Here is a 19,550-nt window from a genome sequence, read left to right as displayed (position 1 = left end):
GCAACAAGCAGCCTTAGGGGCTGCATGCGGCCCGCATGTTTGAAATTTCGTTTGACTTCAGACCACCCCTTGTAACGTAACTTCTGTGAAATAAAGATCCTGATCTAATAAATAAGTATCTCTTGCACTGGAGGACTTGTACTGTCCTGTACTCATCCCATTAAATTTTATGGGTACGTTGCGATACAAAATATTTGCCTAAGTGGCTCTGCAATTAAAAGGGTTATCCAGGACTATTTTATTGTTTTACTATAGGCCTAAGAACTAAGAGGCAGTTGCTAACTGCCTGTTCTACCTAATGCCAGCCAAGAGCGCTCACCGACTCCTCCTTTCGGCATTACTGCTGCTACTTCTCAACAGTGCAGCTCTTTCTCTCCTGGGCTGTGACTGATGTCATGCTGATTGATAGCCAGTTCTCTGCAGTTAGGCAACAGGGACCAGTCTAGTAATCAGAATGACATTGGCAGTCACGCCCCATCAACAGACCAGAGTGGTAGAGAAGCTTCTGGTCTGTCGATGTAACTGCAGCGGAAGCCACAGAATCTCTTGTCTGTGACCACTTTGTGCCTGCAGAGATTAGCCCCTGGAAGAACAGGCAGCAGCTAATTCCTGGAGGTATCAGCAGGAGGACATGTCTCGATCTGCCTTGGTAAAGCTCCCTTTCTAACAGCTAGGGATTACCCCTTTATTAGTAATGAGAAGGTAGAATAGTTTATTAATCTTCCACCTATTTAGTGGCATTTTTACAGTTACTATACAATGAGACAGTATATGTGGTTATGGTGCATCAAAGTTTTGTGACACTAAGGCCGGTTTTACATCTAATATTTTGCCGGAAGCCGCATCCGGCACACATGCAGTACAGTTACATTAATTTACAGTGGAAGCGCGGCACCATGCAGTTGTGTGTTTCATGCACAACCGCATGTGTCCACATGGTGTAGCGCTTCCACTGTAAATGAATAACTGTACTGCATGTGTGCCGGATCCGGCTTCTGGCAAAATACCGGAGATGTGAAACGACCCTAACTCCCAACAGGCTGGGAATTGCAAATTTGCATCAGCTTAGGAGCCCCAGGTTGGAGACCCCTGTTATGGGGAAGTATCTCCTTAAGAGAGATACACAAAAAGCATTTGCTGAACTGAAAATGTCTGTTTGCTGTTTGTACACATTATAACCACCCAGAAGCCAGGCCATAGCTGTGTATACGCAGCGCTCACTGTCTGATAGATGCAATCATGGCTGAAGGTGTTGGCAATGTTAAAATTGTTGCAGAAAATGAAGTATTTTGCCAAGAAAATTATTGCAATCAATTACACATGCTTTGTTATTCACATGTATATTTTTTTTTAGTGTATTGGAACACAAAAAAATCAGAGGGGGAAAAAAAAGGCAAATTGGATATCATTTCACACAAAACCTGAAAAATGGGCCTGACAAAATTGTTTGCACCTTTCCAAAATTGTGGGTGAACAACTTTATTTCATGCATGTGATGCTCATTGAAACTCAGCTATGGCAAGTAACAGATGTGGGCAATATGAAAATCACACCTGAAACCAGATAGATAGGGGAGAAGTTGACAATATTTGCATTGTGTCTGTGCGTGCCACACTAAGCATGGAGAACAGAAAAAAGAGAAAAGAACTGAGGACTTGAGAACCAAACTTGTTGAAAAATATCAACAATCTCAAGGTTACAAGTCCATCTGCAGAGATCTTTTTGTTCCTTTGTGCACGGTGCGTAACACAATCAAGAAGTTTACAGCCCATGACATTGTAGCTAATCTTCCTGGATGTGAATGGCAGACAAAAAATTAAGAAATATTGCACTGCAGGATAGTGTGAATGGTGGATGAGCAGCCCCAATCAAGTTCTAAAGAAATTCAAGCTGTCCTGCAGGCTCAGGTTGCATCAGTGTCAGCGGGAACTATTCGTCAACCTTTGAATAAAATGAAACGCTATGGCGGGAGACCCAGGAGGACTCCACAGCTGACACAGAGGCATAAAAGAGCTAGACTGCAATTTGCCAAAATGTATGTAAGCCAAAATCCTTCTGGGAAAGCATTTTGTGGACAGATGAGACCAAGATAGAGCATTTTGATAAAGCACATCATCCTACTGTTTACTGGAAATTGAATGAGGCCTACAAAGAAAAGAATATAGTACCTACAGTCAGTTATGGTGGAGGTTCAAAGATGTTTTGGAGTTGTTTAGTTGCCTCTGTCACTGGGTGCTTTCACTGTGTACAATGCATCATGAAATTTGAACATTACCAAAGATTTTTGGATCATAATGTAGTGCCCAGTGTCAGAAAGCTGGGTTGTGTCCTAGCTTGTGGGTCTTCCAGCAGGACAGTGATCCCAAACATACTTCAAGAAACCCCCAGACATGGATGGAAACAAAGCACTGGAGAGTTCTGAAGTGGCAGCAATGAGTCCGGATCTAAATCCCATTAAACACCTGTGTAGAGATCTTAAAATTGCTGTTGGGAGAAGGCGCCTTCAAATATGAGAGACCTGGAGCAGATTGCAAAAGAAAAGTGGGCCAAAATGCCAAAATTCCGGTTGAGAGGTATAAGAAGCTTGTTGATGGCTATAAGAAGCGATTGATTGCAGTCATTTATTACAAAGGGTGTGCAACCAAATGTAAATTTTGTCCATCCCAACCTATATATTGATGGACTGCTAACCATATGTGCAAGACAAAAAGTGTTTATGAACCTTCCAAAAAATCAATATATCATCAGGAAACCTCCTTCAAAATCAAATGTGACTAGTATAAAAAAGAAAATCCTTTGTGAATGTGTGGCTTCCCACCATCCCAAAATAGATTTGCATAACCCATTGCACAAGTTGTACCCATGACTGTACCTTTTTTTGGTGATGGTGGGTGTCAGTAGGTTGGTCCGTGTGGGGCCATGCTCACTACGTACTGACTGGTGACTGAAGACGCATCGGCTGTGCCTCCATGACTGGAAGGAGGAGGTTCCTGAGAAGAATAAAGTTAGTTTCCTCCCTTTAGCCGGGCTTTCAGTGCAGCGGCCGGGAAGCTTTAGAACACTATGAAGCTGCAGATTAACCACATATCTGCAGGTTAATAGCATTTGGGGACGTGACAGGTTCCCTTTAATTAAAGGACATCCTGAGTCCTGTAGTGAATTAATTGGCTCAATTGTCATAGTTGCGTATCCTTAGAGCGGTTGTCCAGGTATGTTCTCCCATTGGCAGAAGTCACTCAAGCCTGGGTGGTATATTTGCCAAAGCAACCATCTGATGCTAAGCAAGTATCGTTTACAGGTGCTATTCTAACTAAAAGGTCTTACACATGACATTCGTTGGATGTCTGACCATTCCCTTGAAGTGGAACAATGCCTGGCATCTTCTCATGCCCAATGTCACAGTGGTTAAATATAACATTATATCAATAGAATCTCCATTAGATTTTACAGTGCCCAACCAAGCTTTCACTCCTCTACCTTCCAAAAAATCTGGCTTGTAAGCTTACTTTTATTTGTATGTGCTGTTGGCTCACAGGTGGGAGGATCATGCATGGTTCCAGCCCCCTGATCAACACTTTGGAGGCCCCGAGAGGGCACAGTAGAGCAGAACAGGCCATAGAATGGCATTAGGACCATCATTGACGATCTTAACACACTCCTTATCTCCTATGTACATGAACACAAGTATTATTTTTTACAGAAATGACACATCTGTAATACATTCTGGATCTCTATTCCTCTGTTCATCAAACAGAATACAGTATAATAATAAACTAGGGCATTGCATTGGAAATAAGAGTCTTGAGCAGATACCGTATGTGCCTGATACGCCCCAATTTCAATGTTTGAACGCACAGTTGTGCTGGAAATAAAAAACGTTCTTGATGGTCACTTGCATTGATTTTTGTTGTGCCACAAACCATGCATAAAGGAAAACTTGTTTCATTCACAGCTGTCTTTTTCTTGGCAGCCAAGAACGCCCACACGCAGGACTGAGCAGGAGACATACTTGGGGAATTCATTCCAGTTGCAGCCAAGTCCTTGAATATTTTATTTGATGTGGCGTAATGGGTGAAATATGACCTTTTATGCTTCCTTTCACAGGGTGGAAACAGACATGGACCTTCTATAAAAAAAAAAAGCATGAATATAAATCTTGTATCAATAAAAGCCCTAAGAAAGCAGAAACAATTGTAGTCTGTACAGCAGTTGACTCTATGAAGCCTTAATTAAAGGGAACTTGTCAGATCCAATAACGCGCTATTAACCTTGATAGGATTATTCAGCAGGTTAATAGCATTATGAAGGTGCCTGGCTATTGTATTGAAAGTGCAGCACCTGGGAGAAAATGAATCTCATTTTTCCCAGTATCAACAGACATTCAGTCATGCAGGAGTGACCAGAGCAATTAGTCACTGTGTCCTGGCACTGACTGATGGTTGGCAGTGTGCTGATGCACAGCGAAGCTGGCTGTCAGTCAGTGCTGGGTCGTGGTTACAGCCGCCGCTCTAATGTGCCGTGAGCGGTGACTGTAACTGCTCTGGCCACGTGTGCATTACATGACTGAATATCAGCGGCTCCCAGGAGAAATAAAATTAATTTTCCCCCGGGTGCCGCACTTTCAGCACAACAGCCAGGCACGTGTATGGTATAAGTCAGAAGCGGGTGTATGGGACAGGCTCATGGTTTGAGCTTGCTCCCCACTCAGTAGGTACTGGCTGTGTGTTACAGCTGAGACCTGCCTCCATTAATCGCGGGTGGCACTCTCAGTCTTTGATAGTGGCATTTAACGTGCGTTGGCATTGGGGCGCACCATTCTATGCACCGATTGGCGCTCCTATGATGTGATCGTTGAGCCCTGATGGGTTGCTATGATAGCCACATGATCAGTTTAAGACCTTCATGCTTGTCATTATGGCGCTTCCTTATAACCCCGACTATGGTCAAAAGAGACTGTGATTTTTCTGTGTACAGCAATGCTACGGAATATATATGTATTGCTGTATATAGCATAAGTGATCAGACGATCACACGTATTAATTAGTCCTCTATAACAAATACAGTGAAACCTAACAAAAAGTTTAACAAACCATAAAGCTTCAATTCACTCCCTTTTTCCCCTATTAAAAATAAAGATTAAAAAAAGAAATACACATCTGGTTTTGCCGCATTCAGAAAACTCCAATCTACCAAGGTATAGTGTACGCCGTATAAAAACAATTCCCAAAAAAAAACAATTAGCTTATTGGTTTTTTTTTTTTACCCTACTGCCATCACACTTGGATTTTTTTTTTCCCCCTTTTCGAGTACACAATGTGGTAGAATGAACGGTGTCATTCTAAAGTACAACTCGTCAAGCGAAAAGCAAACCCTAACACTGCTATATGGACAAAAATAAAAAACGTATGGCTCTGGGAAGAAGAGATAAAAAAGAAATCGGAATTTGACCACGGCTGGAAGGGGTTAAAGTATCATTCCTGTAAAAAAAAAAATGTGAAGTTGTGTATAAAAGGTTTTGAAACCGACTCAAATTTTGATTTGCAAAAATGTTTCTGCTTCAGTGTTTTTAGCTTGTTGGATGTTTCTATTTGATTACTGATTTCATAGGTTTTTAAACTTTTATTGACAATCAAGTTTATGTAAAGACTGTGAAAGCGATCAATCAGTGTTTACAGCGTTTGCATGTTTTCGCTGCGTCAGAAACGTTACGTTGTACCATACAAGCACAATGGATGAGATTTATAGAAATCCCATGCACACTGTGCTTGTTTGTTCTGCAGTGTAAATTTAAATGCGGTGCGGCATCCCTAGCCATAGCATGGCAATTTATTCTGCGGAGCCGCAAGTGTTCTCCGCTGGGAGACTACAGTTTAAGTTTGCAGTGGCAGACATAGCGTTCTCCCGCAGAGGACACTAGCGTCTCTGCAAGAGGAAAGTTTGGAGGATGTCAGTGTGTCTTTGATTTTTCACAGATGCAGTTTTTAACCTATTATTTTTTTATTATTATTATGATTATTATTATTTATTATTATAGCGCCATTTATTCCATGGCGCTTTACAAGAGAAAGAGGGTATACATACAACAATCATTAACAATACAAAACAGACTGGTATAGGAGGAGAGAGGACCCTGACCGCGAGGGCTCACAGTCTACAGGGAAGGGGTGATGGTACGATAGGTAAGGACAGAGCTGGTTGCGCAGTGGTGTACTGGACTGAGGGCTATTGTAGGTAACCTATAAGACTTGGTGTTCCAACACAATACAAATATATTTACTTATTTAAAATCGAGAAGTAAAAATATGAGGGGCTGCTAAGTCTTAGCCTTTGTGATCTTTTTTTGTTTCTATGGTAACGAATGTTGCATCACATGAAAGCTTTATGTATGTAATATAATGTATGTGTTCAAAATTTAGTGTTTGTTGCTTTTGGCAACAATGTTCTACACGTGGGAAAACAAAATGGCGGAATCTAATGCAATATTCACAGCAACTGAGAGCAGAGAAGTGATAAAATTCTTGTTTCTGCAAGACATTGGGGGATCAATGCTCTTCATATTCCATAGATAAGAACTGGGTTGCCAACTTTAAAACAGGGCCACTTCGGCACCAATGATGAGGAACGTCGGACGACCGAGAGTGGTTGTTGTTCCGGAGATCGTCAATGCTGCGCACAACCTCATACTGGAGAATCGACAAATTTCATCTAAAGTAATGGCAAATATCATGGGGATTTCCTGTGAATGTTTGTGTCATTATCCATGAACATTTGGACATGAGGAAGCTATCTGCAAAGTGGGTTCCCAGATGTTTGACAACAGATCAGAGAAGCATGCGAGTGAGAACTTCCCGATCCATTTACAGAGTTTCTTGACTGATAAGAACTTCCTGGATCGACAGGTCACTATTGATGAGATCTGGATTTATTTAGATGACCCTGAAAACAAGGAGTAGTCAAAAGAATGGAGGCACAGTGGTTCTCCTCGTTCAGGGTGCAAAAATCATCCAAGAAGGTGATGGCATCTGTGTTCTGGGATAAGGAGGACGTGCTGCTAGTGGACTACCTTTAAAACGCGTTCCACCATCAATGCAAGTTATTACATTGAACTTTTGGACCAACTGAAGACCAAAAGGCGCAGCAAGCTGTCCAAAGGAATCTTGTTCCTGTAAGACTACGCCTCCGCTCACACTGCACAAGCGACCACGGCAAAACTGGCTGAGCTGGGCTTCCAGCTGGTTGACCACCCACCTTATTCACCAGATCTAGCTCCCTCCGACTATGATCTGTTTCCAAACCTGAAGAAAGAAATCAAGGGTACCAAATTTCACACCATTTCTGATGCCATGGCTGCTACGAATGCCTGGTTTGAGGCACAACCGAAATCCTTTTTTTGCTAGGCTTATAGAACAGAACTTGGAATACCGATTGTAAGAAGTGTGCTGACATCAGTGGAGAGTATGTGGAATAAATGTAAAGTTAATTATCCTCGTTTCTTTCTGGGTAAAGCCAAAGACTTATCGGCAGCCCCTCGTTACTATACTCCACCAGGACGTTTAGTCTATTGTCAGTCAGCAACAGCTTAATCTGTTTCCAGCATACGAGGGGTATTCAATAATGTATCTATCTAAATAGGAAAGCAAAATTTCTGATTAAAATTGAATTTACTATTTTTCAATGTAATCTCCCTTTACTTTAACAATCTTATTCCACATCGGCTCCAGTGATTAATTGACCTCCGAATAAAAAGCGACATCTTGCTGCTATAAGAACACTGTTACTGTCTCTTTGACTGTATTGTCATAAGAAAATATTTTCCCACACAGAAATTTCTTCAGATTCCAAAATAGAAATTAATCACTGGGATCCAGGTCTGGACTGTAGGGTGGATGGTTCAGCTCCATTTAGCCGCATTCCCTGATTGCAGCTTCTGATTTCCGAAACTTGTGAACTTACGCATTGTTGTGAAACAGCAAAAAACCTTCTGACAACTTCCCACTGGGTTTCTCTTTGAATAGCCCATGTAATGACTTAATTGTTTTAGCATAGGAGTTAACCGTAATTGTCTTGTGATATTAATTCTAGTAATAAAACGCCTTCTGTATCCCAAAAAACTGTTGCCATGATCTATGCAGCCTACTGCTAGACACTAATATTGTTTGACATTGGTGACCCTTTTGTGCTTCCATTGCATGGACTTTTGTTAGGCCTCAGGGTCATGGTGGTGGACCCATATTTCATCACTCGCAATAATTTGATATAGAAGTCTCCTGGATTTTCTATAAGCATGTCTAAATTCTCTTGGCTAAATTGCTGGCAACATGTTTTATGCTCAGGCATCAACATTTGTGGCACCCCTGGGGAACTGACCTTTCACATCTTCAAAACATCATGAATGATTTTGGAAACCATGCCAACTGAAACACCTAATTCATGAGATGTTACACCGACTTATACCAGACGATCTTCCAAAATCATGTCCTCCACTTTCTTCACATTTCATCTGAAGATGTTTCGACAGGCTGGACTAAACAGGGTTCATCTTCAATTAATCCCCACCCCACCCCCACCCCATTTAAACTGCCTGTGTCAAAACTTTACTTGGTAATGGAAGGTGCACTATCATCATGTATAGCAATTATCCTTTCACTGTTTTCTTTATACTTCTCTTCTTCCTTTTGTAAGGAATTTCAATTTGGAGTGAAGCTCCAAATCCCTCCCTTTCTTTGTAGTGCTGCACCATACTACAATTGCCATCCTGTCACTCCCAATGGTTTCATCAGACTGAATGTCTACTGTGTCTGTTACATCTTCAGACATGGCTTAACGGGATCCTGTCACCACATTTTTGAGTTCCAAACCGAAACTAGCACCTTAAGCAGCGCCTGTGCTACATTTTATAAAAGTGCATTTTGTCCCCTGACTCTCCCTGTAGAACCCCCAAACACCTTTATAAAAACTCCCGCCATGGATGTAAATCCTTGGGTCTGGTCCAATGGGCTTCCTAGGTTGCAGCTCCTGTCCCTCCGGTCGGCGCTGATCACTGTCCTTTTGATTATCATGGGTGGCAGCGGAGCAAAATCTCGCGCCTGCCCAAAGACATTGCTGGCTCCCACAGGCGCACTTCACTCTGCCCCATTGTGAGCAGAGCCAAAAACATAGGTGCTCTTGCATGAATCGGCAAGTTCCCTGCGCAGTTGCGAGATTTTGCCCAGCGATGTGGATGACGTCACCTGCGTCATTCATGTACCGGGCAAAATCTCACGAAATGTTCAAGAGTGAGCTGGCAATGTCTCTGTGCAGGTGCAAGATTTTACTCGGCTATATGGATGTCGTCATCCACATCAATCATCAAAGGAGGTCAGCGATCAGCGCCAAAAGGAGCGACAGGAGTCGCAACCTAGGATACCCATTGGACTGGACCCAGGGGACAACATGCAGATTTATAGAATGCAACACAGGCGCTTGTTAAGGTGCTAGTTTTCATTTACAACTCAAAAATCTGGTGACAGGTTCCCTTTAAGCTGCATAGAAAAGCTCAGCTCTCTGACATTGACAGAGCATATTTGGGTAGATAACCTATTAAACACCCGTCTTACTTTCACAATATTTAAGGCCCCAAAAACTACCGGTACTTCTGCTACAGCACTTTGGTGATCACTAATGTGTTGCAAGTTGTCCCTTATGTCTTCCTGATATAATTCTCTACAGAACAGAAATGAAAGTGAAACACCACTGCAAAGCTTTATGTGAGGGTGGACATGTTTCTATTAGGCTGGTTTCACACTACGTTTATTTAACATCCGTCCATAACGTTTTTTTAGCGGAAAAACGGATCCAGTGCAAATGCGTTTTCACTTCAATGCATTTGCAATGGACTCGCGTCCACCTGCGTTCGCATGCGTTTGCGTGCGTTAGACACAGGATCCGTACTTTTGCGTTATTTTAACAAGTTTCAAAAACGCTACTTGTAGCATTTTTTACCTTTGTCAAAATAACGCATCTCACAGGATCCTTCACATTGCGCCACGAGCTGCAATGCATTTCAATGAGCGCTAGATACTGCCTAGCAGAATGCGTTGAGTTGCGTTGTAACAGGATCCTGCTTTTGTACTGAGCATTCCCAGAAAGTACTGAGCATGCCCAGAACCAGTCTCGTGTGATCTGTCTCTCTCTCCTCCTCCCTTCCTCACCCTCTCTATCTGTCTTTCCCCCTTCCTCTCCCCCTCCCTCTCCCCCACCTGAGAGCTGCGGACACTCATAACCAAGGTAAATATCGGGTAACCACTTCTCTTAGTTACCTGATGTTTACGTTGGTTACGTGTGCAGGCAGCCCTGCTCCTAGCAGCTGCAGACACTCGTAACCAAGATAAATATCGGGTATCCAAGCCCGATGTTTACCTTGGTTACGAGCGTCTGCAGCTGTCAGAAGCCGGCTCCCAGTCTGGCACGTTTAGTTCCCCTCACTCCCGATCACATGACTCCAATGCCCGCCCCTAAACATCCAGTGACAGGATCCTGCAAAATATCAGATGCGTTTGCATGCGTTTTTTGCTGTAAAAGCAGGATCCGCTTTTGCAGCAAAAAAACGTTCCTGACGCATGTTAAAAAGACGTAGTGTGAAAGCAGCCTTACTCAGCAAGGTAGTCAGGAACACAAAACAATCTCCTTTATATTATTTAGGTTCCCATCATGTCACAAAAACAGCTCTGCTGCATTGAGGCATGGATGTCACAAGAACATTGATGTGTCCTGTAGTGTTTGGCACCAATAAGTAAGCAGCAGACCTGTTAGGTCATGTAAGGTGGTGACTTCAAGGATTGTTTTTGTTTTTCCAGCATATCCCACAAATAATTAAATTGTGATATGGGGAATTTGAAAGTGAAATCAACACTTAGAACCTTTGTTGTGTTCCCTATGCTATTTCTAAACATATTTTTTTTTGAGAATAACATAGTTATGGACTCCAACAATGTTTTTGTTTGTGGTATATGTCAAAGTAACATCCATATGGATATTACATCCAATGTTTCTCAACCGACCATTGCACTTACACTAGATCCGCTGGATTGTTGTCTAATCCAGGAGCCACAGTGACAGAGGTCCAAAGATGTGTGCCGTTTCTGTAGCACATAATAGTTTTGTATGTGTACACCAGCCATGCCATGAGATAAGGAATGTGTCCAGCTTACAATGGTCCTTGCGCCGTTCATCGGACTTTTGTGCTACTGTTCCCTCTCGAGCAAATGTTGATCAGGGGGATGGAACCATGTTTACATTTTTCACTTAAAGGCTTAGCTACATTCAGACGTCCAGCAAGTATCATGCTTGGATCCTTTTAGTTGGAATAGCACCTGTGCATCAGATGGTTGCCTCAGCAAATATACCACCCAGCGTTGAGTGGAGTCTGTCCAAGGGCAACCCCTTAAAATTAAGGTTAGGCAACTACTATGACTACGTGAGCCAGTGAATCCACTATAAGAAATGGTGTGAGGACTCCAAGAATCCTATCAAGGAATTCATAATTTTAAAGGTTTTTTTTGTTTGAAGGTAGACATAAAGTCAACATATAACCTAACCTATTGATCCACAGGAAGGCAAAAACCCCATTCATCATACAGGTGCTAATAGCCCTATATTAGGGAAAAATTCCTTCCCAACTCCAAAATCCGCAATCAGACTAGTTCCTTGGCTCAACGTCACAAAATCTAGCACTCAATATCTGTAATATATTTTCAATAAATCAAGAATGTATCTTTCTTCCTTGAGTTTCTTGGAATGTTTTTTCATTAAAGACGTCCTGGGTCATGGGTATGACCTCACGCAGGTCCTGCAAGAGACAAAGTGAATGTTGTATTGAACATGTATAATACTTATGCTAATTATAACAGGGGGAGGGGATAACTATGAATTCGCCCCCCAGATATTATCTGCTCCTTTTCTGCTGTCACTCAACAAGCAGCTAATTTTATAAACTTTACTTTCTTGGATTTCATAACCTAAACATCCGTGCTGACCACTGCAGGTATGTATAGAATCAGCCTGATAGTGCCAGTATAGCACTGGCTTTAGCTTATATTCAAAAATCCTGGTGATTGGTTCCCTTTAAATACTTAGGGGCCCATGTAATGCTTTATTTCTCCTTTGGTGGCGCTGCAGGAAAACTGAACACTTAGATGTATATCTTTCCTTCAGATTACAACTGATGGTTGAGAATCCCAGCAGCAGGACTCTTGGACATTTTTGACAAAATAAAATCATCCATAGTGAAGTAGGATGTAGTTGCCCAAAATATTCTTCAGATCTTTCTTAGCATAATCTCTTCCTTGAAAAGTTGAGTAAACAACAGAGCCACAATCTGGTGCCTGAACGTCTATGTTTCATCCGTTCTTGCAGGTGTTGTCTAGGATTAGAAAAACATGGCTTCTCTCGTATAGACGCTGCCACTTATGACCATGGTTTGTGATTAGTATTGCTGCTGCATTGAGGTGAATGGAGTTGAGCTGTAATACAACCCATAGTCACGAACGCGGTTTAAAAAAAAAAAAGACCATGTTTTTCTAATCATGAGCCACCCCTTTACGCTGTCTGCAATATCTGGTGGTGATTTTGTGGGGTGCTCATCCACGTTTCAATAATACGAGTGTATTCACACGGGGCAGATTTGTTTAATTGATTGTACAAACTGAAAAGTGGTTCCATACATCTGATATGGGCTGTTTCAGCACCAAGTGACTTTCATTCATGTGAAAAGTAAAAATGTCTGCAAATAAGCTGGCCCTTATGAATACACTATGCTTCCAGTTCCAGAGAAAGAAGAGGTCAGATACCTAAGTAAAGGGTTAATGACCATGGATTTCTGATGTGCATTAACCAACTCTATCTAATCTGTATACAGTTATTGATGCAATAAAACAAATTCTTGAAACGTCAAGGAAACACAAGAGAAAATCATGCGATGGAGCCTGCCTAAGGTCAAACATGGTCACTGAGGAGCAGCAAGTGCACAGGACATGGCGGCCCGTGGAGGTAACGGTCACCAGGAACAAAACGGTTTTCTCTTTGTGTTCAATTGTGTCTGACAGTGAATACTACATACACACAGCATCTGCCTGGCTTCTAGGTGGCTTTAATGTGTACAGACAGCAAACAGACATGTTCAGCATATGCTTTCTGTGCAGCTCACAATGTCGTTAAGGAGGTACTTCCATATATAATAGGAGTCTCCAACCCAAATCTACATTTCAGCCTCTGGATAGTCGTGGGGTCACAACACTTTGATGCACCATAACCACTGCCACATATCATACCATTATAGTAATGTATAGTAACCATAAAATGACGCTATATTTGTGGAAGATTAATAAAATATTCTGCCTTCTCATTATTATTAAAGGGATTCTCTACTTTGGGCAATCCCTAGCTCTTAGGTTCCTTTACCAAAGCAGATCCAAACATGTCCTCCTGGTGCGACCCTCAAAATGAGCCTTCATTTGTAGTGAAACATGGCAGCAAGTATTCAGATTAAGTGCCGTTTAGTGTCACATTGTACCCATATAAAGCAATGGGAGGAGTGCAGGACAGTACAGGTAACCAAGTGCAGAGATGCTCTTTGTTTAGATGGGGATCTTTATTTTTCTAATTGAGTATATGTGGGGACGGGGCTTAAATGAACAAGCCCTTTAAAGAACATTCATTCATCAGTAGTGTTAGTCACAAACATGCAATCAAACTGATTAAAAAGGCCATGTTCAAAAATATTTAAAGAAAGACACTAAAGGAAAGTAAAAGACTTTCAAAGTAGATCTGGGAGATTTATTATGGTAATAGTGGGAGAAATAACAAGCAATTTGTATGAAAAAATGTTCAGATATTTCATATTCTGAAATGCTCAAGTTTCGCATTGACTTCCATTATGTTCAGTACTCGAGTCTAGCCTATCCAAGCATCATAACTGAACGGAAACACTGTGGAGCAAAAAAGTAGGGTCTTAGGCTGCTTTCACACCTCCGGTTTCTGCAATGCGGCACAATACGGCACTTTGCAGGAAAATCGCAACCGTTTTTTTTTTTTTGCTGCCGGTTGCGTTTTTTCTGCATAGACTTTAATTAGTGCCGCATGGGCTCGCGTTCGGTCCGTTTTTTGCCGCATGCGGCAGATTTAGCCGATGCGGCGGCCGGATGGAACGTTGCCTGGCACGTTTTTCGTGCGGCAAAAAAAACCCGCATCTCGCCGCATTCGGCCGATGTGGCGCATTTTTTCAATGCATGCCTATGGCGGCCGGATGCGGCGCAATGCGGCAAAAAACGCATCCGGCCGCCGCATGCGGTTTTTGCCACTGCGCATGCTCAGTAGCATGCCGCAAGCGGCAAAAAACGGACGGGACGCATGAGAAAAACTTATGCAAAGGATGCGGTGTTTTCACCGCATCCGTTGCATAGCTTGCACAGCCGGATTGAGCCGCACAGCTCAAGCCGGATGTGTGAAAGCAGCCTTACCCGTTGGGGGATTTGTGAGAATAATTAGAAAATCACTCACCTATTCAGGTTGTGAAAGTCACAACCCCTGGAAGAGCTTATACTGTTGGTGGTCAGCTGCAGCCCTGAGCAGTACGTGTATATATCCAATGAAGAAGAAATCTGGTTTTAAGCCATGCTATACCACAGGATCCAATCATAAAAAAATCCTTTATTGCAGGTATAAGACTACGCGTTTCAGAGATATATCCATCTCCTTCCTCCGGACATACAAGAAATCATCTTGAATGTCCTGAGGAAGGAGATGGATATATCTCTGAAACGCGTAGACTTATATCTGCAATAAAGGAAATTTTATTAAGACTTGATCATGTGGTATAGCACGGCTTAAAACCCGATTTCTTCTTCATTGGATATATACAAGCATCATACCTGCTCATTTCGAGTGCCGGCCATGGTAGTACTCACTCATCACTAGTGCTAACCAATGCATAGCAGAAACACCCCACAGAACTTAATTTTTTTTTCAAATGATCTGGTTTGTTCTCCTGGCCTTTCGAAGTTGGTTGTGAGTTGCTCAGATCTTTCATAGAGCTGCTCGGACCCACAAAACAGGACTGGCAGATCACTGCTCAATTAAAAAAAATCCCGATCCGCTCCAGAATCCGGTGCTCATGTAAGTCAATAGGGACCAGAATCCGGAGATTAAAAACGTTGGTGAAGGGATAGGGGGGTAGGAGCGCGCGCAGTATTCTCACCCAGTCTGTGTCATGGCGGCAAACTCCTTCCGGGTCACGCTTTTCCCTTCCAGAGCCGACAATTCAATATTCACTGTTTTGCCCGCCCACCGGCACGTGTAATTGGTTGCAGTTAGACGTGCCCTCACCCCGTGTGGCAGACTGTCAGCTGACTGCAACCAATCACAGGCGCCAGTGGGCGGGGAAAGCAGTGGAAGTGTCTGCAGGTCACTATGGTGAGCATGCATGTACACAGAAACACATGCATGCTCCTGTCAGAAGTGTGCGGCTGTGCCAGTGATGCGATGTCAGACTCGTACAAGTCTGGATTGACATCACCCAGCACGGCTTGTCGCTCACTGAACATGAGTGTGCATGTACCTAGAACACATGCACGCTGCTGTCAGAAGTGTGCGCGGCTGTGCCGGTGAAGCAATGTCAGACTTGTGCGAGTCCCTTGCAAGTGTGACTCCAGCCTAAGAGAAACTGCATGCGGCTTTTTTTTCTTTATTATTTAAATAAAGAAATTTAAAAAAAAAACAACGTGCGGTCCCCCTAATTTTTATCCCCAGCCAAGATAAAGCCAGCTGGGGGCTGGTATTCTAAGCCCACAGTTGCCCTGTATTGCCGCATCCATTAGATGTGACTATTCCAGTGCTTTACCGGCTCTTCCCGAATCGCTCTGGTGCAATGGCAATCGGGGTAATAGCAGGCGTTAATAACAGCGCACAGCTGTTACTAAGCCCTAGATTAGTAATGGCACAGGCGTCTTTGAGCTACCTCCATCATTAACCTTTACATGAAAGTAAATAAGAACAAACACAGAGAAAAATTCTTTATTTGGAATAAAATACAAAAACACACCTCCTTCACCACTTTTTATTAACTTCAAACACCCTGTAGGTCCGGCGTAATCCACACGAGATCACACACCGCTTCCAGCTCTGCTACATCTCACAGCCAGCGCCGGCTGTGAGTATAGCCTATGACTGAGCCGCGATGAGTGATGACTGCAGGCAGACGCTGTCACAGGCTGGGGGCGCGTCTGCCTGCAACCAATCACAGACAACAGGACGGCCGGTGGGTGGGGAAAGCACGGAAAGCTGTACTGTGCAGTACAGGAAGTGATTGCGCGACCCGGAAGCAGTTTGCCGCCAAGTTTGACACCAAGTCTCCTAAGTATGAAACTCACTTATTTCTTATTTTCTTTATTTTTCAATTAATTTCCCCAGTGCCGGATCTGGATCGTGCACCCGGAATCCCGGATCCATGTCCAGCACCTGGGCATCTTTGAAACCGCGCGGATCCGGACTTTTGCAGTTCGGATCCGCTCCTCCCTAATCTTTATATTTTCACATTTTTACTTCCTCTCAAAGCATCAACTTAAAGCTACCACACCTGTCTTTTTTTTTATTGTACCTCGGGAGTGGTGCTTTCAATCTTAAGTCCCCTTACACCTGTCTGATACTCCCCTTCCGGCAGCTTCATCTTCTATCTCAGCTGTTGCGAGCAGTGTCCCTCAGTTTGTGACCTGCCAGCAGCTTCTTTCTTGCAGCGTCGGAGGTCACAAATCAATGCAAGTCTATGAGAGCCTCCTTCTACTTCTCATAGAGATGCATTTGGAGCTTGTGACATAACTTTTGACTGCCGACTAGTCAGAAGTTACAGTCACAAGATGGCGCCGTGGGACTGAACTGGCGTCTGTAAATGGTGAAGACACCGGAAGGAGTATATCACAGGGGACTGGGAATGTAGATTTAAAGTGCCACTCAAGCACTTAAAAAAAGAACAACAAAAAACGCTGGAGTGGTGCTTTAATGAATTGACTTTTTATTTGCTGCCTAATTTATATGTGACATTGAGAAGTCAATAAGGCTATGTGTCCACGCTGTGGAAAATGCGCGGATTTTGCCGCGGATTTCTCGTGGAAAAGCCGTGGATTTCCCGAAAATCTGCAGCTCAAGCACTTCCCAGCCATTTCTATGGCATTTTGGAAATGCTGTGCCCATGCTGCGGATTTTTCCACAACGGATTTCGTGCAGATTTTGATCCGGAAAAATCTGCAACATGTCAATTATTGTTGCGGATTTTCATCCGGATTTTGGCTTTAAAATTGGGAAAAAAAATCCGCACCAAAATCCGCATCAAATCCGCGGCAATTCCACGGTAAATCCGCGGCAAATCCGCACCTTTTGAAAAGCTGCGGATTTTGCGGGAAAGCCGCGGATTTTGATGCAGAAAAATCCGCAGCTACATTCTCTCGTGGACACATAGCCTAAATGTTCACTTCAGTTGTCAGTAGATTTCTATTTTCAAAGTTTTATTTCATTTTGACCAAAAGCGCAGTGTACGACATGCAGCTCCGCCATCAGGGCACTACAGCTGTTATTGCTATATGGAGACTCATACCTTCTGAAAAAATATGGCACCTCATTTTGTTTCCACTAGTGATTAATGTCTCCTCATTATTCACCAATATTGCATTTTCCTGGCTTCATGCTCCTGGTATGGCGGACTATGAACACTAGGATGCGCCTGCAGGCTTTGGCACACAAATGCAGCAGTATAGATGTCTGCTGCAGAGCTGCGATCAGCATCTGTGCTGGTGATGTCTAATGCTGCAGACTGTATACCCCCCACCCCTACCGAATGGGCTCCAGGTTTAGCACTGAAAGGTGCACAGACACAAGAACAGCTCATTATCACATCAGAAGCTGCTTTCTCCCACTGATGACTTGGTCGCACTAATGAGCTCAGTGTTACTTGCTCCAGTGCTGCCTCTCTGCCGCTGCTCCTATATTTGATGACGACAGATTGATATCATTTAACCGCGTCAACCTATTTCTGGGCTTAATACTGTCATGCTGTCTACATCTCTAACCACTGAGTGGTCCAGTCATTGGCTGTAGTGGTCATATTTGCTTAGGTTTGATGTCACCATTGCAGCTTGTTAACAATGATCAGAGCAGCAGTGGAGAGGCAGTACTGCAGCATGAGATGATGATTAACACTCCGTTTATTACTTTTACCAAAACCAAGCAGACAGGCATTAAAAGCTTATCTGCATAAAAAAATCCAGTTGTCTATGCTTTTTGTTAGCACTGCCATTGGGTATTTTAAAGTATATTAAAGCAGGATCACCAGGATTTTTGTATATAACCTAAAGCCAGTGCTATATCGGCACTATCAGCAGCAAAGGAGCAGATGATATATTCATAGTTATCCCCTCCCCCGCTCTGTCACAGAAGCAGCTAATTTTATAAACTTCACTTTCTTGGATTTTCAAATCTAAACATCCGAGCTGACCACTGCAGGTATGTATAGACTCAGCCTGATAATGCCAGTATAGCACTGTATGTATAGAATCATCCTGATAGTGCCAGTATAGCACTGTATGTATAGAATCATCCTGATAGTGCCAGTATAGCACTGTATGTATAGAATCATCCTGATAGTGCCAGTATAGCACTGTATGTATAGAATCATCCTGATAGTGCCAGTATAGCACTGTATGTATAGACTCAGCCTGATAATGCCAGTATAGCACTGTATGTATAGAATCATCCTAATAGTGCCAGTATAGCACTGTATGTATAGAATCATCCTGATAGTGCCAGTATAGCACTGTATGTATAGAATCATCCTGATAGTGCCAGTATAGCACTGTATGTATAGACTCAGCCTGATAATGCCAGTATAGCACTGTATGTATAGAATCATCCTAATAGTGCCAGTATAGCACTGTATGTATAGAATCATCCTGATAGTGCCAGTATAGCACTGTATGTATAGACTCAGCCTGATAGTGCCAGTATAGCACTGTATGTATAGAATCATCCTGATAGTGCCAGTATAGCACTGTATGTATAGAATCATCCTGATAGTGCCAGTATAGCACTGTATGTATAGACTCAGCCTGATAATGCCAGTATAGCACTGTATGTATAGAATCATCCTAATAGTGCCAGTATAGCACTGTATGTATAGAATCATCCTGATAGTGCCAGTATAGCACTGTATGTATAGACTCAGCCTGATAGTGCCAGTATAGCACTGTATGTATAGAATCATCCTGATAGTGCCAGTATAGCACTGTATGTATAGAATCATCTTGATAGTGCCAGTATAGCACTGTATGTATAGACTCAGCCTGATAATGCCAGTATAGCACTGTATGTATAGAATCATCCTAATAGTGCCAGTATAGCACTGTATGTATAGAATCATCCTGATAGTGCCAGTATAGCACTGTATGTATAGACTCAGCCTGATAGTGCCAGTATAGCACTGTATGTATAGAATCATCCTAATAGTGCCAGTATAGCACTGGCTTTAGCTT

At 42.8% G+C, this 19,550-nt stretch overlaps 1 protein-coding gene across 5 annotated transcripts in view; it reads left to right on the top strand.

The window, feature by feature from the left end:
* APOO (apolipoprotein O) overlaps window positions 1-19,550 on the top strand; it is a 124,435-nt gene that overhangs the window by 26,464 nt on the left and 78,421 nt on the right. Inside the window, exon 1 of one of the 5 annotated variants that reach the window (XM_075333388.1) lies at window positions 12,964-13,026. The exons of the other annotated variants lie outside the window; for them this stretch is intronic. Within the exon in view, the coding sequence (XP_075189503.1) occupies window positions 12,979-13,026 (48 nt within the window). The 5' untranslated portion in view covers window positions 12,964-12,978. Of the gene's footprint in view, window positions 1-12,963; window positions 13,027-19,550 lie in introns of those variants that run through there. 5 annotated transcript variants of the gene reach the window in all.

This window comes from Anomaloglossus baeobatrachus, chromosome 2, assembly GCF_048569485.1.
Source record: "Anomaloglossus baeobatrachus isolate aAnoBae1 chromosome 2, aAnoBae1.hap1, whole genome shotgun sequence".
Taxonomy (NCBI): Eukaryota; Metazoa; Chordata; class Amphibia; order Anura; family Aromobatidae; genus Anomaloglossus; species Anomaloglossus baeobatrachus.
Note: the sequence above shows the minus strand (reverse complement) of the source record. Positions and strands in the feature narration are given on the sequence as shown.